The 16,286-nt window shown below is 47.4% G+C and overlaps 1 protein-coding gene across 2 annotated transcripts in view; it reads right to left on the reverse strand.

Moving 5' to 3' along the window:
* myo7aa (myosin VIIAa) overlaps positions 1 to 16,286 on the reverse strand; it is a 120,204-nt gene that overhangs the window by 21,247 nt on the left and 82,671 nt on the right. For both annotated transcript variants that reach the window (XM_080197678.1, XM_080197676.1), the window contains 12 exons: positions 15,782 to 16,009; positions 13,736 to 13,906; positions 13,024 to 13,141; positions 11,642 to 11,768; positions 10,345 to 10,514; positions 8,379 to 8,569; positions 6,928 to 7,052; positions 6,626 to 6,783; positions 5,573 to 5,726; positions 3,431 to 3,586; positions 2,296 to 2,401; positions 1,358 to 1,471 (listed from right to left, as the gene is read on the reverse strand). In XM_080197678.1, the coding sequence (XP_080053804.1) occupies positions 1,358 to 1,471; positions 2,296 to 2,401; positions 3,431 to 3,586; positions 5,573 to 5,726; positions 6,626 to 6,783; positions 6,928 to 7,052; positions 8,379 to 8,569; positions 10,345 to 10,514; positions 11,642 to 11,768; positions 13,024 to 13,141; positions 13,736 to 13,906; positions 15,782 to 16,009 (1,818 nt within the window). The remainder of the gene's footprint in view (positions 1 to 1,357; positions 1,472 to 2,295; positions 2,402 to 3,430; positions 3,587 to 5,572; positions 5,727 to 6,625; positions 6,784 to 6,927; positions 7,053 to 8,378; positions 8,570 to 10,344; positions 10,515 to 11,641; positions 11,769 to 13,023; positions 13,142 to 13,735; positions 13,907 to 15,781; positions 16,010 to 16,286) is intronic.

The following is a 16,286-nucleotide window of genomic DNA, read 5'->3' on the forward strand; positions in this document are numbered from 1 at the left end:
ACTGCAGAGCAGCGCCAAATGAAAAGATAAGAAATAAAAAACCTTCAAAAATACAAGCTCAAAAATGTCACGCAACATTAACCTCAAACTGATGCATGGAGACAAAGTGGATGAACAGGTTTGAACCTGCTGACATTAGCAGTTAGTCTGACTGGTATGACAGGAACTGGATGGGCTGAATGGTCTCCTTCTGTGCTATAATTTCTTGAATGGCTAGGACTTCACCCTTGCTTCAGGTTAGAGGTCTTAAATCCCTTCCCTTCAACCATTTCTTCCAGCCCGTATTAAACCCTTTCCATCCTCTCCTCACCAATGCAGTATCCTCCTTTTAAAGCAGTGTTTGACTATAAATATGTCTGACCCCTATTTTAGGCTAGTTACCCTGAAAGACGTCCACATCCTGGGATCCAGCCACAAGAACAGATCAGTGCCTGGGAATTCTGTGACAAGTAACTCACCCCCTGACTCTCCAATGCCTGTCCATCACAAGACACAAGTCAGGAGTGTGATGGGTTACTCCCCACTTGCCTGGATGGGTGCAGTTCCAACAACACTCAAGAAGCTCAATATCATCCATCTAGGGCAAAGCAGCCCTGCCTATCAGCACCCTCTGCATCACCTTAAATGTTCATTCCCTTCACCCTGGCACACGGCAGCAGTGCGTACCGTCTACAGGATGCACTGCAGCAACTCACCAAGACTCCTTCAACAGCACCTTCCAAGCCAGTGATGTCTACCATCTAGAAGGACAAGAGCAGCAGGTACCTGGGAACACCACCACTTGCAAGTTCCCCTCCAAGCCACTCACCACCTTGACTTGGAAATATATCACCATTCCTTCACTGTCACTGGGTCAAAATCCTGTAACTCCCTCCTTAACTGGGGGAGGTGATGACTAAGTGGTTTAATCGCTAGACTACTAATCCAGAAACTCAGCTAATGTTCTGGGCACCCAGGTTCAAATCCTTCCATGGAATTTGAATTCAATAAAAAATATCTGGAATTAAGAATCTACTGATGACCATGAAACCATTGTCGATTGTTGTAAAAAACCCATCTGGTTCGCTAATGTCCTTTAGGGAAGGAAATCTGCCTTCCTTACCTGGTCTGGCCTACATGTGACACCAGAGCCACAGCAATGCGGTTGACTCTGAGCTGCTCTCAGGCAACTTGGGATGGGCAATAAATGCTGTAAGAAGTCTCACAACATCAGGTCAAAGTCCAACATATAATAAATGCTGGCCAGCCAGTGACACCCTTAAATGAATAAAGGAAACATTCACAGATCTACTTCCAATTTCCAGGTATTTCAGTTATTTTTTATACAATTCTCATCGGTGTCGAAGAAGCTCGTTACCTTGTCAGAGATCTTGACAAATAAGCTGAAGCCATCGGGAGATTTCAGCAGCAATCTGGCCGAGATATTCTGGCAGAAATCTTTTGCTTTGGTGCTGGATTCCACTTCGAATGCCTGCGGAATGTAACAAGTGCACTTAGAGCTTCCGAGTCCAGAGGCGTTTTCTGTATTGTTCACCACAACGCAACTTTTAGAGTGATCTCAGACTGACACCAAGTATCGTGAACAGTTTTGGTCTCCATATTATAAAGGAGTAAAATATATGGATAGCGGGGAAATGCACAGGGAAAGGGAGAAAAGAGTATAGAGGTGTTATACTCATCAGCAAACACTCAATGAGCTACAGTGGCACAGTGGTTAGCACTGCTGCCTCACAGTGCCAGGAACCCAGGTTCAATTCTGGCCTTGATCACTGGCTGTGTGGAGTTTGTACATTCTCCTTGTATCTGTGTGTGTTTCCTCCCGCAGTCCAAAGATGCGCGGGTTAGGTGGAATTGGCCCTGCTAAATTGAGCCTAGTGTCAGGGGGATTAGTCATGTAAATGTGTGGGATTAATGGGGATAGGGCCTGGATGGGATTGTGGTCAGTACAGATTCGATGGGCCAAATGGCCTCCTTCTGCACTGTATGATTCTAGGAGATGGAGTGTGAGTGTGAACCCAAGACAGAGACAGAGCCACAGACACAGACAGAGTAAACATTAGAGAGAATCTTGAAGCCATGCCTTCATATTGGATAATCTGCTCAGCTATGATCAGAGTTGCTTCAGTATATTCCTGCTATCTTGTGCTTACTCTAAGTTTGCCACGTGAGCCAGACAAGTGGGGAGATTGAAAAGCTGACTCAACACAATGCTTAGTCTTGTAATCCACACGGATATTACCTTATTGTCAGCTATTCCACACACACTCCAATTCTGTTGCTGCTCCCGTCACTTACCTCGTCTGTGTCATCTGGGAAGTAGACTTTGTGGAATATCTGAGTGGTTTTATGCTGAATAGCCTCCACTTCTACCAGGTGAGGCGGGTACTTTCGGGAGCCGTTCCTGCACACGACCAAAGTAAGGAGAGACGGAACAACTCTGTAAATCTCACTAATAAACAAGGCTCGCACATTTCTATAGCGCCTCTCACGACCAGAGGGTATACTCAACACTTTACAACCAATGAAGTACTTCTGCATCATAGTCACTGTCGTCGTGTAAGAAAATGCAACAATGAATTTGTGCACAGCAAGATCCCACAAGCAATGAGATGAGATTATCCATTTTTAGCAGTGCTGATTGAGAGATAAATTACTGCTCTTCCTTGTAACAGTTCCGTAAGGTTTTTTCACTTTTACCTTGTCCCATTTGAATCATACAAGAAGCTTGCACCCACAGTACAGTCAGATCTCACTGGCAAGTTTTGAGGTTTCAGACAGTCGGGGCAAAGTAAAAGGGGGGATTGGGGTGGGGGTGGGGAGGGTGCCCCAAGATCAGTAGGTATCTGAATTTTTTTTGTGGACCTGTCAGGGCGATCTTTCATTGCTACCCAATCTGGCCCCACATCAAGCAATGGACTCCTTTGGGTAGCTCACACTGTCTTTTACCAATTAAGACATGGACCCCACAGCGAGTATTCGGTGTTTGTTCACACAGTGACGGATTTCTCTGGAGGGAAAAGAGCTGTTATGTCTGGTGGTTCCCAGAAGTTTGAATCAATCACATTAGACCCATTCACTTGAGCTTTATTCTTGCAAATCACCACGGGGCTGGTGGAATGATAGACCATTCTTTGTAACAACAACAGTATAGGCACCAATGAACGATGGTGGATTGCTGGATATAAATGTGTATGCGTGCATAACAAGACTCACTCCTTCAAATAATATAAACTGGGGAGCGGGAATAAAAGAGAAGTGAAGACTGAAGGAGGAGGAGGAGGAGTCTGGAGGATACAAAAAAAGAGAAGGTTGGAGGAGGAAGAGGCAGAGAATGGATGAAGAGGTGAAGATCAAAAGGACAGGACATACTTTATGCAACCAAATACCGAACGCAATTTTCTGGGATAACAATGGGAAGGGTTATTCTTACCGGAGTGCTTTCTGGAGTCGATGCATGCAGTCTGGAACCAGCATGTGGCTTTTCCTCGACTGTAGGAAGCGCTGCACGTGAGGCAAGAGCGCGTTGCTGGGAGGAAAGAGTCCTGTACACAACCAGAGCAGCTCCCAGCCCTTTTCCTCACTGTATCTATCAGGAAACATAATGGGGAGGTGCTGGTAAGTCAGGAATCCTGGTTAAATGGTCAGAGCCAGCCTGTGGCAGGCGGTAGCTGACCAGATCACGAGACACTTACAACAAACCGAAATAACCATCCAATGGTACCAGAGGAGAAGGAAACACCCTCTACTTGCAACTCGGAGGTAAAAGGACTAATTTTAGCTCCAAAATTTGGTTGGAAATTCAAAAATTTCAAATTCAAAAACTAAACCCATCGAGGCAAGTCTCACCCTAAGTTAAATAACACCCAACTGAGTGTAAAATAGTGTCAGCTATTGCTCATGTTTGGCCATACCCCTTGATACCCATCTTACCCATGACTAATACCTCTACAATTCCCATACCTGTAGCTTTCCTGAGCCGATGGTGGTAAGCATGAGCTTGTGGAGATTCGAGTACTGATATTTTCTCCAGATCAATGTGTTACTGATATTGAATCTGTTAAATTCCCCCTCGTGCTTTATTTTAAGGGTAGCGTACAGGTACAAAGTACTCATTTCATTACAGAACAGCACCAATCTGGCACCCAATTCAGTCTATAAAAACGGCATCATCTGTTAAAGCCATTCCCTTGCACTTAATATGTTTCTAAGGAAGCAATATCAGGACATTGGGAAAGTCAAAATGCTATCCAGAATCAGCATAGTTTTATGAAAGGCAAATCACGTTTGTCTAATTTGCTGGAGTTCTTTGGGAATATGGACAACAGGGATCCTGTAAATGAGTATATCTGAACTTCCAGAAGCTGTTTGATGAGGTGTCCAACAAAAGTTTAATGCACAAGGTTGGATCACATGGGATTGGGGTAAGTTATTAGTTTGGATAGGTAACTGGCTGATAGACTTGGGATAAGTGTTTTTTTTCCTGGATGGCAAGAAGTGACTAGTGGGGAGCCACAGGATCCGGTCCTTGGGCCCCAATTATTTACAAGCTATATTAATGACTGGGATACAGGGATAGAAGGCTCGACAGCCAAATTTGCAGGTGACACAAAAATAGCCGGGACAGTAAGTTGCAATGAGGAAATAAGAACCATACAAATGGATATAAATCGGTTAGGAGAGTGGGCCAAAATGTGGCAGACGGAGTTTAATGTGGATAAGTGCAAGGTCATGCATTTTGGTCAGAAAAATGGGAAGGCATTTATTATCTAAATGGGGAGAGACTTTGGGGCACTGCATTGCAGAGGGACCTGGGTGTCCTTGTTCACAAGTCACAGAAAACTAGCATGCAGGTACAGCAGATAATAAAGAAAGTGAATGGAATGTTGGCATTTACAGTTAAAGGAACAGGATATAAAAGTAAGGAAGTATTGTTGTAACTATACAAGGCATTGGTGAGGCAGCAGCTGGAGTATTGTGCACAGTTTTGGTCCCCTTGTTTGAGGAAAGATGTAGTGGAGGCAGTTCAGAGGAGGTTCACTAGGTCGATTCCAGGGATAAAGTGTTTGTTGTGCGAAGAGAGATTGAACAGTCGAGGCCTCCACTCTCTGGAATTTAGAAGAATGAAGGGAGATCAAATTGAGATCTACAAGATGATAAAAGGTCTGGATGAAGTGGACATGGATTGGATGCTGCCTCTTGTGGGACATTCTCGGATGAGAGGTCACAGTCTTTGGATAAAAGGGGTAGCAAATTTGTAACAGGGTTGAGAAGAAACTACTTCTCTCAAAGGGTTGAGAATGTGGAATTTGCTCCCCCAAAGTGTGGTGGGTTGCTGGGACAGTGAGTAAATTTAAGGAGGAGTTAGACAGATTTTTAATTGTTAACAGGTTGAAGGGTTATGGGGAAAAGGTAGGAAAATGGGGATGGGGAACATATCAGCCATGATTGAATGGCGGAGCAGACTTGATGAGCCGAATGGCCTAACTCTGCTCCTATATTTTATGAGCTTATAATTTATTACGGGTCTCGATATTACTTCCAACTCCAGACAATTCCATAAAGCGAGACTTACTTCACGTGGTTATCGGTGAGCTGCTTGAGGACTTGGCAGTAAATCTCATCCTTCATCAGTTCCCCCTTCAAGGCACCTTCGAATATCTGGTCGGTCAGTTCATTCACCGAGCGCATCCGCTTGGAGGGATAGTCACCCATGTACTTCATGATCGGTACTGGCCCGGAGTCAAGGACTTGCATTTACCTGGCGCCTTTCACAGCCCCTGCACGTCCCAAAACGTTCTAGAACCAGTCAAGCTCCTCTGAAGAAGTGAAGCCATTGCGGTAAAGTGGGAAATGCAGCAACTAATTTGTACACAGCAAGATCCCACAGTGACCTGACAATGATTAGGTGTTCCACTTTGGTAATGTGGGCTAAATATTGCCCAGGACACCAACTAGAACTCCCCTACTCTTCATAGAACTAGTGCCACATGGACTTCCTCACCTTTCCAGGGGGCAGGCAGGGCCTTGGGACTGAGGGGAGGAGAAATCTCTTTTTTAAAGTTCATTTATTGGTCACAATTAGGCTTACATTAACACTGCAATGAAGTTACTGTGAAAATCCCTTAGTCGCCACACTCCGGCATCTATTCAGGTACACACAGAGGGAGAATTTAGCACGGCCAATGCACCTAACCGACACGTCTTTCAGACTGTGGGGAGGAAACTGGAGCACTCGGACAAAACCCACGTCGACACGGTGAGAACATACAAGCTCCGCACAGACAGTGGCTTGAGGCTGGAATTGAACCTGGGTCCCTGACACTGTGAGGCAGCAGTGCTAACCACTGTGCCACCCTATAAAAGCATGGTGGCCAGAATGGCGCACAATGAACAAACTCAGTTGATCATTGATCCTACAAAATACATTCCTATTCAGTAGGAATGAGAGGTTACAATCACATCCCAGCCATGACCTTATGGAAAGGCTGAGCAGGCTCAAGGGGCCTATCCTGCTCCTAATTTGTAAGCTCAGGTGATGACCATTTAGTATTACTGGGGCCAGTATTTGTGAAGCAGATCAGTTTCCGCCACCGAAACCCCCTCCCCAGGGAGCATTAAAGGATATCGACGAAGACGAGGCAGGATTCTTGGGATAGTTCCTCATTGTTCAACAGCTTCTTCAGGAGGGGCTGTTTAATTGGCTCCCGGGTGCAAGACCACATCTTGTCTTTCCCACGATTCTTTGTGATCATCACCCGGCTCAGAGTGTGCTTTGGAGGTGGCCTAGAATTTAAAAGGAAAATACAAAAGGGGGGAAAGGTTCTGAAAGTCTTGAAAATGTTATTTATTTGGAAATGTTTCAAGCGGTTTTTATGAAATTGTGCCAACTTCCTCCTCCCCTTTCTCTTGGTGCTGAAGATGGCCTACCTGAAGTAGTCATACGAGAACTCTTCCAGTGTGTACGGTTTAACCTTCTCCTCCAAGTCTAATATGGACAACTGGGACGTCTTGATGGCTTCTTGTCTCTGGCCGGGCGTCATGGTAACCAGACACTGGAAGGCAAGTCCCGGGAGAATTTAATTGTTGGGATGCTTGCTCTGGGGAGCAGGGAAGGTTCAGGGAAGATTGAAGGGGAGGTAATAGCTGAGTGGTATTATCGCTCGACTATTAATCCAGCTAATGTTCTGGGGACCTGGGTTCAAATCCCACTTCAGCAGCTGGTGGTATTGGAATTCAATAAAAAATATCTGGAATTTAGAATCTACTGATGACCATGAAACCATTGTTGATTGTCGGAAAAATCCATCTCGTTCATTAATGCCCTTTAGGGAAGAAAATCTGCCGTCCTTATCCCTTCTGGCCTACATGTGACTCCAGAGCCACAGCAATTTGGTTGACGCCCAAATGCCCTCCAAGGGTAACTAGGAATGGGCAAGCGACACCCACAAAGAGTGACATTCAACATTTATAAAGAGTTTTGACAAAGCGTAATGGAAAAAAAAATACATTACCACTAGCAAGGGTCCAGAGAGAAAATGAAACAAAATTATTTTGCACGGCAAGTTCCGGAACACTCTGCCTGAATTCTGCTCTGAAAATAGGTTGCATTAGAATGGTCAAAACGGGAATTAGATAGATACTTAAAAGAATTTGCACGGCTGTATGGAGCTAGCAGAGGAATAGGTCAGATTGGATGGCAAAGAGCCAGCACTGGCTGGATGGGCAGATTGGCCTCCTTCTGTGCTGCAAGCTTCTATGATTCAGATGGAAGGACTGAGCATTAAACAAGAGAAGTTTGTTAGATCCATTCCTGATTCGTACCAGGACCACAATGATAGTCTTGCATCAAATTGTTGGACACAAAATATTTAAATATATTTTGAGGTGCAACCATTGAATTGCAAATTGGACCCAGCATTTGTGAGCCAGGTTAGTGGAGATGGGAAGGATGAAGTGGAAATAAGGCATTCATCTCAAATTTCTATTGCTAAGTATTAACTTGTTGGAAAATGCAAATTGGGAAACTGATGCATTCTCCATGGCAATGCTGCAACCAATCAGCACCCTTTCTCATGCAGCAAAAATTGTTGCTCCCTTTGAAATTTGACATTCTTGCATCTATCCTGATGAGTGCAAGATGAAAAACATTGATAGCATGTTTCTTTTTTCAAGCAATTCTCAATAATCATTCAATTCAATTGCTATTTGTAGGATCTTTCCATGTGCCTACAGAAGTGAATGCCTTTCAAAAATTAATTAATTTGACGTGAAGGATTTGGTGATATCCTGAGGACTCCACAAGGTACTATTACATAAAGACAAGCCCAATCTTTCATCAATGCCAAAAGCCAACGTGTTAAAATAACAGAATTATTTACCACAACTTCTGCTGGTGGCTTGGTGACTGTCGGTAAGACATAGACACAGTCCGTTGGGAAGTCACCCTTCAGTTTGGTCCTTTCATTCACTCCATGACCCCAGCCACAGTTCATCACCTGCTCCCCAGTGTCATGATCCAGAAGGATCAGGTCTCCCTTCATGAAGCTCAGGAACGTCAGATCATCGCCCACTGCACGTGGAAGAGAGGCATTAACATTTCAGTCAGCCAGAATGGAGATCAATTTACTGCCACACAACAGGGGGGTTCGTAAGCATTAATGTTACTAATCTCAACCCTGGGCCGGCATGATAAATGATGATTAATAGACTTTATTTGTTAGCCAAGGGATCTGGAACCAAGGTGAACACATGGGTTTATCTGCAGAGTAGCCATAATCTAACAGAAGAGCTCCACAAATCGCTATCGTAATTTTTGGTGTCCAATTTTGAAGAGCGTTGGGAGACGTGGGCATTTTGAAAGCCCAGAGATGGGCACCAAGTGGGGCGAGCCCAGGATTTCTCACTGCAGGTCAGTGTGCCCACCTGGCAGCACTGTCCAGCTTCAGAGACATCTTTGAGGAGGTGGGGTTGGGATCGGGATAGTTACCTACCCAAAAGCCACGGAGGGGACACGAGACCCCTCTTCCGCACTGTTTAGAACTTTCCAGTTGGAATGTGGTACCCCTACAGTGTGCTTGGTCAGGGAAGGCGACCACTCAGGAGTGGACTGGCAGAGGTATGCAAACCCAAGACACTTTTAGACCCTCCAAAGTACACCACTTCTGTTAGCTCTCCAGCAAGTGGAGCTCCCTCTCCAGCCTTGATCAGAGGGCAAGCTTACACCCATGCCACAAATTGGCCAATCCAAGAAAAATTGCAGTGGGTGACTCTGTCAGGGGTTGGGAACCTGAAATCATCCAGATGTCAGGATCCCGATACCAAAGCTTAAAATCCTCAATGCCAAAACCCTGCCCGTTCTGCCAATTGGTGTGGGTCAGGAAGTCACTTGGTGAAGGGAGGGTAAATAGAATTTTATATTTCCCTCACTTTGGTTTTGCTCTCATCCTGTATAATTCCGATTTAGTAAGTTACTGGGTTTGGAAGAGGAAAATTATCTCCCTTCTATAAAAACCCAGGCTTCAAGGTGATTCCAATCACCCCCAGGATTGGCCTGAGGTTTCCTGGGATTGAAGATGAATCTCCAGGACACTGGTGTGTGCGACCCTGGAGAAAAATCATCACAACATCAAAAAGGGTTTGTGTTTCAATTTCTTCGACCGTTTCTCTTTCCCTGGATGTAATATTGAAAATGGGGAGAAAAGGGGCTGTGTGACTGACATCATCCAAAATGGTTAACGAGTCTTTATGCTTTCTAATTGGCGAAGGAAGGCAGTGGGTCACGAGGGTGGATGTGTTGGCTGAGGAATGGAAAGGACACAGGAGAGCCAGTTGGCAATCCTATTCTCAGGAGGGGATGGGGAAGAAAGAATATACTATGGGTGCTAAATGCCAAGAAGGAGAAGTAGTATTTCAAAACAATCTTCATGGAATCCTTCAGTGCAAGAGACGGCCATTTGGCCCATCGAGTCTGAACCAACCACAATCCCACCCAGGCCCTATCCTGTAACCCCATGCATTTAGTCCTCCGACACCCTGGGGCAATCTAGCATTGCCAATCCACCTCACCCGCACATCTTTGGACTGTGGGAGGAAACCGGAGCACCCGGAGGAAACCCACGCAGACACGGAAAGAACATGCAGACTCCATACAGACAGTGACCCAAGCCGGGAATCGAACCTGGGTCCCTGGCGCTGTGAGGCAGCAGTGCGAACCACTGTGCTACCCAAGATGGCCACTGTGCAAGCATTCAGACAAGTGTGAAGAGCCATTCATTAGCTTACGATAATCACCCAGGCCCCTGGATCCACAGGAGCAGCGTTTAGAGTTGTCCAGCTCTCACTCACCAGGGTTCGGATTGTCCTGTAGGGCAACAACAAACTTTGACCTCTTCCTCAGCCCCTCCAGGAAGGTCACCACCAGGTCACGGATATCCTCCGCGTTGTTAGAGGTGAAGGTGTACTCATCGCCTTTAATGGTGGCCAGGGTGAAGCTCTGTCCCTGCATCTTGCCTCCCCTAGGATCCAGACATGGAGAGCATTTTTAATTTTATTTTATTAGCGTCACAAGTAAGGCTTACATTAACACTGTAATGAAGTTACTGTGAAAGCTCCCTAGTCGCCACACACTGGCGCCTGTTTGGGTACAGCGAGGGTGAATTTAACATGGTCAATGAACCTAACCAGCACATCTTTCCGACTGTGGGAGGAGACAGGAGCAGTCGGAGGAAACCCACGCAGACATGGGGAAAACATGCAGACTGCACACAGACAGCGACCCAAACCGGGAATCCACCCTACAGTGGCACTCATTTTGGATATTTCAATTGTAACAGCGTCTAATTCCTCACTGGAATAACCACTGTTGTTCTGTCTTTGTCTGAACGTTACCATAAGGGGGAATCCCAGACAAGGCAAACGCTGGTCCAGACAAAACACCCACTACTGCAATCGCTGTGTGGTGGGGATTCAGTTTTGTCCTTTCCGAGCCTAAGGGTACAGAGAACCAACGCCTTATCTAGCACCCTAACACCTGTCTGAATGACGCAGCCAAGAGTACGGGTAGGGCTGTCCAATAGGACATTAGCTAGCCCTCACGGAACCAGAGGTTTCACACAATTGCTACGATGCAGAAGGAGGCCAGTGAAAGCTGGCGGAATTTAAATTGTATTAATCTGGAAAGAAAAGCTCGTCACACTCATCAGATCAGCGATGCCTATCAAAAAAATAATCCAGACCCAAAGCACTGTGTGATTAAAGAGTCCTCACAGTGCAGCAGAGTCTGGATGACCCTCTGTCAAAGCTTAAAACTGCTTTGATAAAAGGTTATCCGGACTCGAAACAGCTCTTTTCTCTCCCTACAGATGCTGCCAGGCCTGCTGAGATTTTCCAGTATTTTCTCTTTTGGGAACAGCCTATGGATTGGAACGATGGTGATTTTATTATTCTGCTCAGGACTCTTAATTCCAAGCGAGAGATGCTAATGCCATTCTTCTTTCAGTACAATCGGAAGCAGGAATTAAACAGCCAGTGCCGACCCCCACTGTGCACCCAGTCACCTGCCAGAGCTGCCATATCTTAACATCGCGTTTCAATTCAGAACTTCCCCCCACTGTCTGTCTTCAGGTTCCAGCCTGGTACTTACTTGCTGCTGGTAACGGCGGTGATTTCAGGGAAGGAAAGCTCTAGAAGGACTTGCTCCTGTTCATCAACAAAGTAAACACCAGTCCAGTTGACAGCTACAATCACGTCGTTCTTTGGCAGGCTCGGACCTAAAGCAACAAGGCAAAAAAAAAAAAGCAAATGTCACCTGCCCAGCTCGGGGGTAGTTTTACCGTATCGCCCGCCACGGGAATCGGAGCGGGCGAGGAGCAGACCATAGAGAAGTCCGTCGACCTTGGACAGGATTTTTCGGTTTCAGGGCGAGCGAGGCTGGAAATCCCTGTCCCTTGGGGTGGAATTTTTTTTTTGACTGAAGTGTTAACTCGGGTGGGAAAAGCGGTGTGTAGCCCGCTGCTGCTGGCTCTTCCTGACATATTTCCTGATAAGTTGACAAAAAAAACAATCCTTCCTACTCCTCTTAGCCCCCTGTCCTGCCCAGTGACTATCTTATTGGATCTGGGGGTGACGATAAAGAAGCCCTTATGCCAGGATTAAAATTCCACCACCACAGGATCCCTACAGTGCAAAAGGAGGCCATTTGGCCCATCAGGTCTGCATCGACTCTCAAAGAGCATCTTACCCTGGCCCCACCCCACCTCCTGCCCTTTCCCCGTAACCCCACACACATTTACCACGGTTAATCCACCCTAACGTGCACATCTTTGGAGTGTGGGAGGAAACTGGAGCATGCAGAGGACGTGGGGAGAATGTGTAGACTCTGCACAGACAGTGACCCGAGGCTGGAATCGAACCCAGGTCCCTGGGGTTGTGAGACAGCAGTGCTAACCACTGCGCCATGCCACGCCACCCTTGGCTACAATCTTGTATGAAGAGCCCCTGTAACATGAGTCCATTGGCCATCAGACACCAATTCTCCCTTACATCCCCACCCCCTCCTCTCTTTTTGGGCCTTCCTCACCACGGGATCCCTAAAGTACAGAAGGAGACCATTTGACCCATCGAGTCTGAATCCACACCAATCCCGCCCAGGCCCCATCCACATAACCCCACATATTTACCCTGCTTAGTTCCCCTGACACTAAGGGACAACTTAGATGGCCAATCCTGCATATCTTTGGAAGGTGGGAGGAAATCAGAGGAAACCCACGCAAACACAGGGAGAACGTGTAGACTCTGCACAGACAGTGACCTGAGGCTGGAATCGAACCCGGGCCCCAGGCGCTGTGAGGCAGCAGTGCTAACCATCTTCATGGGTCTGGAGAAGTCAACAACGTCTAATGGTGCAGCTCTGGGTATAATGAGACTGGCACAGAATGGTTTATTTTTGCCTGCATGATTGTCAAGTACATTCACATGGGGATAAACCGAAGCTTTAGAAAGAAGGCAAGCCACATTTCAACACACCTGAAAACTTGAAGGCCTCGTAAAATCGAGAAAAAAGCAAAGGCCACTTAAAGCGAGCAAAGTCCACCACCTCCTCCTTCACTGTCTGAGGGTCAATCCTCTTCTGGGTGTACACTCCCTGAAAACATTATTAGAACAAGTGGAATTTAATGTTTTGATTTTAAAGTTTATTTATTAGTGTCACAATTAGGCTTACATTAACAGTGCAATGAAGTTACTGTGAAAATCCCCTAGTTGGCACATTCCGGCGCCTGTTTGGGTACACTGAGGGAGAATTTAGCACGGTCGATGCACCCTAACCAGCACGTCTTTTGGAATGTGGGAGGAAACCAAAGCACCAGGAGGAAACCCACGTAGGCACGGGGAGAATGTGCAAACTCCACACAGACAGTGGCCCGAGCTGGGAATTGAACCTGGATCCCTGACGCTGAGAGGCAGCAGTGCTAACCACTGTGCCACTGCTTTGCCAGGCCAGGAGCCAATACAGGTCAGCGAGCAAAGGGGTGGACAAGACTTGGTGAGAGTTAGGACACGGGCAGTGTGGGTTTACGGGGAGCGGGAGGTTGTCCCGGAGAGCATTGGGGTAGTCAGCGAGCAGAACCTCCTCTGTCCAACACCCAAACTGTATCTGCCCATTGGATAAAAATCGACTGGTTCCTTGGGAAGCAGCCTTTGTTCGCCCTGTCAGGGGCTGCGCTGTGTGTGAACGCACCTTCTTGTGAGCGGCGATGATGTACTGGGCCCACTTCTCCACCGTTTTGGACGAGCTGATTTCTCGGTCGGGAATGTAAGACGGGATCAAGCTCATCAGCCGCTCCACGATGATCTCCGATCCGTAATCCACGTAGTACTGCTGGGAAGCCAGTTCAGCCAGGTCCTCCTCCTGGTGCCGGTTGGGGGAGGGGATGCGAGATAGAGGAAGATGGAGGAGATAGAAGGAGCACTTTAGCCAAACAAGCATCGAACAACTGCCTAGTCAAACCAGACTGAGAGAATAACATTTAGTTATTTAACCCTTCTCAGGGGTGTGGGCACCACTGGCAATGGGTAGCATTAATTGCCCACACTTGTGCCCTTGACAAGGTGGCAGTGAGCCAACTACAAGGCCAATTGTAGATGGTGGTGAATGTGTTCCCAATACATTGTTAGGTTCAGAGCTCCAGGTGTTCAACCCCAGTGTTAGGAAATGGAGAAGGAAACCTAACATGTCACATTTGCCCCATTAATTATGGAATTAATTTCAGGAAAACCGACACAACGGTGCTCTCTACGCAACTTTATGTCTTGTCTCCATCCTTGGAACGTGGGTGTCACTGGCAAGGCTGGTATTCATTGACCAACCCCTGGTATGCACAACTGAACGGGTGGCTAGGCTACTTCAGAGACCAGTAGCTTGTGGCTACCAATGATAAGGTGGTGGTGGGGTAATTATCCCGTCCGCCGCGCTAATTTTGTTTTTAAGCGTATTGGGCCAGGAGATTCCAGTAGTGTCCAATGCACGGGTTCCGCACTGGACGTCCCACTCCGCTAGTATCTCCCAGATCCCCGGCTGCGTCACATCCCTGCCAGGAATCGGCAAGGAAGTGCATAAATTATGGAAATAAGCATTTCCATCTCATTAGCCTTTCCCACCACGCCACAGCGTTTCACTCTAACCAGGATCACTTTAGCTCCCCACTTTCAGGGAGCTAGTGGCCCAGCCCTGCTGGAGTGAAGCGGGGCAATCGGGACCCCCCCCAGAGGGTTGGACTGGGTGGGATGGTGCCCCCTGGGCATTGGCAGCTTGCCAGTGCCACCCGGCACTGCCCAAAGGACAAACTACCCATGCTCAGGAGACATGTTGGCATTGCCCATCAGGCATGGGGCAGGCCTGATGGGGCGATTGGTGGGGGCTGGGGAGTCCCGCTGCCACTCTGCGTAGGAATCGGTGGGGGAGGGAGGCCAGCGATTGAGGTTGGGCACGCGTGGGGGTGAAGGGAGAGCGCCAGCGCTGCGGTGGTCAGCCAGTGATCGGGAGGGCGGCACACAGGGGTCACTGCGCACGCCCGCTCAGCTCTATGCTGCTGGCCTCTCCAGCGGGAATAGATCCCCGCCCCCGAATTCTGGGGTGAATCGCGCTAGGGCACTCTGCAGTGCAGCATGGGAAATTCTTCTCTAAACTCCCATGGAAAATAGCCAACTTTCACATGAATTCAACACTATGAATAATTTTGGGAGAATCCCACTCCTGGTTTCGCCAACTAATGCAAATGGAGACAGTCACTTAGGAGGAGTAATTTTTCATTTTTGACCCTTTGTTTTTTAACCCTAAATCCATTCCGGTAGAGACAGTGGAAATTGTGATAATGTCACTGGACTCGTAATCCCGAGGCCCAAACTAATACTCTGGAGACAGGACATCAAATTCCATTGTGGCAGCTCAGGAAATTTAAATTAATTAATAGAACTGGAATCCAATGTTAGCCTCAGAAGTGGTGAACACAAACCCGCCGGACTGTTGTAATATCTCCTGTTCATCAGCAGGAAATCTGCTGTCCATTCTCTGGCCTACATGTCTCTTACACGCTAACAGTGGGTGACTCTTAACTGCCCACTGCAAAAGACCAGAAAGTTTTATCAAGGGCAATTAGGGATGGGAAACTAATGTTTACCCTTTCACCGATGCTCGCATCCAATGAAAGGGCACAGAAACAGGCCATTCAGCCCATCAGGCTGGCTTCTTGAATGCCCACAGTAGGTATCCATCCTAGTGTCTCACCTTGTCACACCTGTACTCTCCAAACTTGACTCCCCTGACAGTCTGCTGGTAAATGAGGTTGGTCGCCACTGTGTCCTCAGTGGGGTCATGCCAGGGTGTGAAGATCTCCTTCCGGAAGAAGAGGCGCCAGGGCGCGTTTCGTTCTTGCGCGCCCTGTTCCTTAGCATACTGCTCGCACTGGGAGACGGCATCCATCACGTAATCATTCCCGCTCCCAAGGGAGGAGACCTACAGAGAGGGAAGTTAGCAAATCAAAGCATGTTGTTTATTGGATCTCCAAAATCCCTGAACAGTGGCTAGCGCTGCTGCCTCACAGCGCCAGCGACCCGGGTTCGATTCTTGGGCTTGGGTCACTGTCTATGTGGAGTTTGCATGTTCTCCCCGTGTCTGCGTGGGTTTCCTCCCCGTGCTCCATTTTCCTCCCACAGTCCGAAAGACATACAGGTTAGGTACATTGGGTGCACTGAGGGAGAATTTAGCATGGCCAGACAGGTGCTGGAGTGTG

This window comes from Carcharhinus amblyrhynchos, chromosome 10, assembly GCF_965287045.1.
Source record: "Carcharhinus amblyrhynchos chromosome 10, sCarAmb.v2.hapA, whole genome shotgun sequence".
In the NCBI taxonomy this organism is placed as follows: domain Eukaryota; kingdom Metazoa; phylum Chordata; class Chondrichthyes; order Carcharhiniformes; family Carcharhinidae; genus Carcharhinus; species Carcharhinus amblyrhynchos.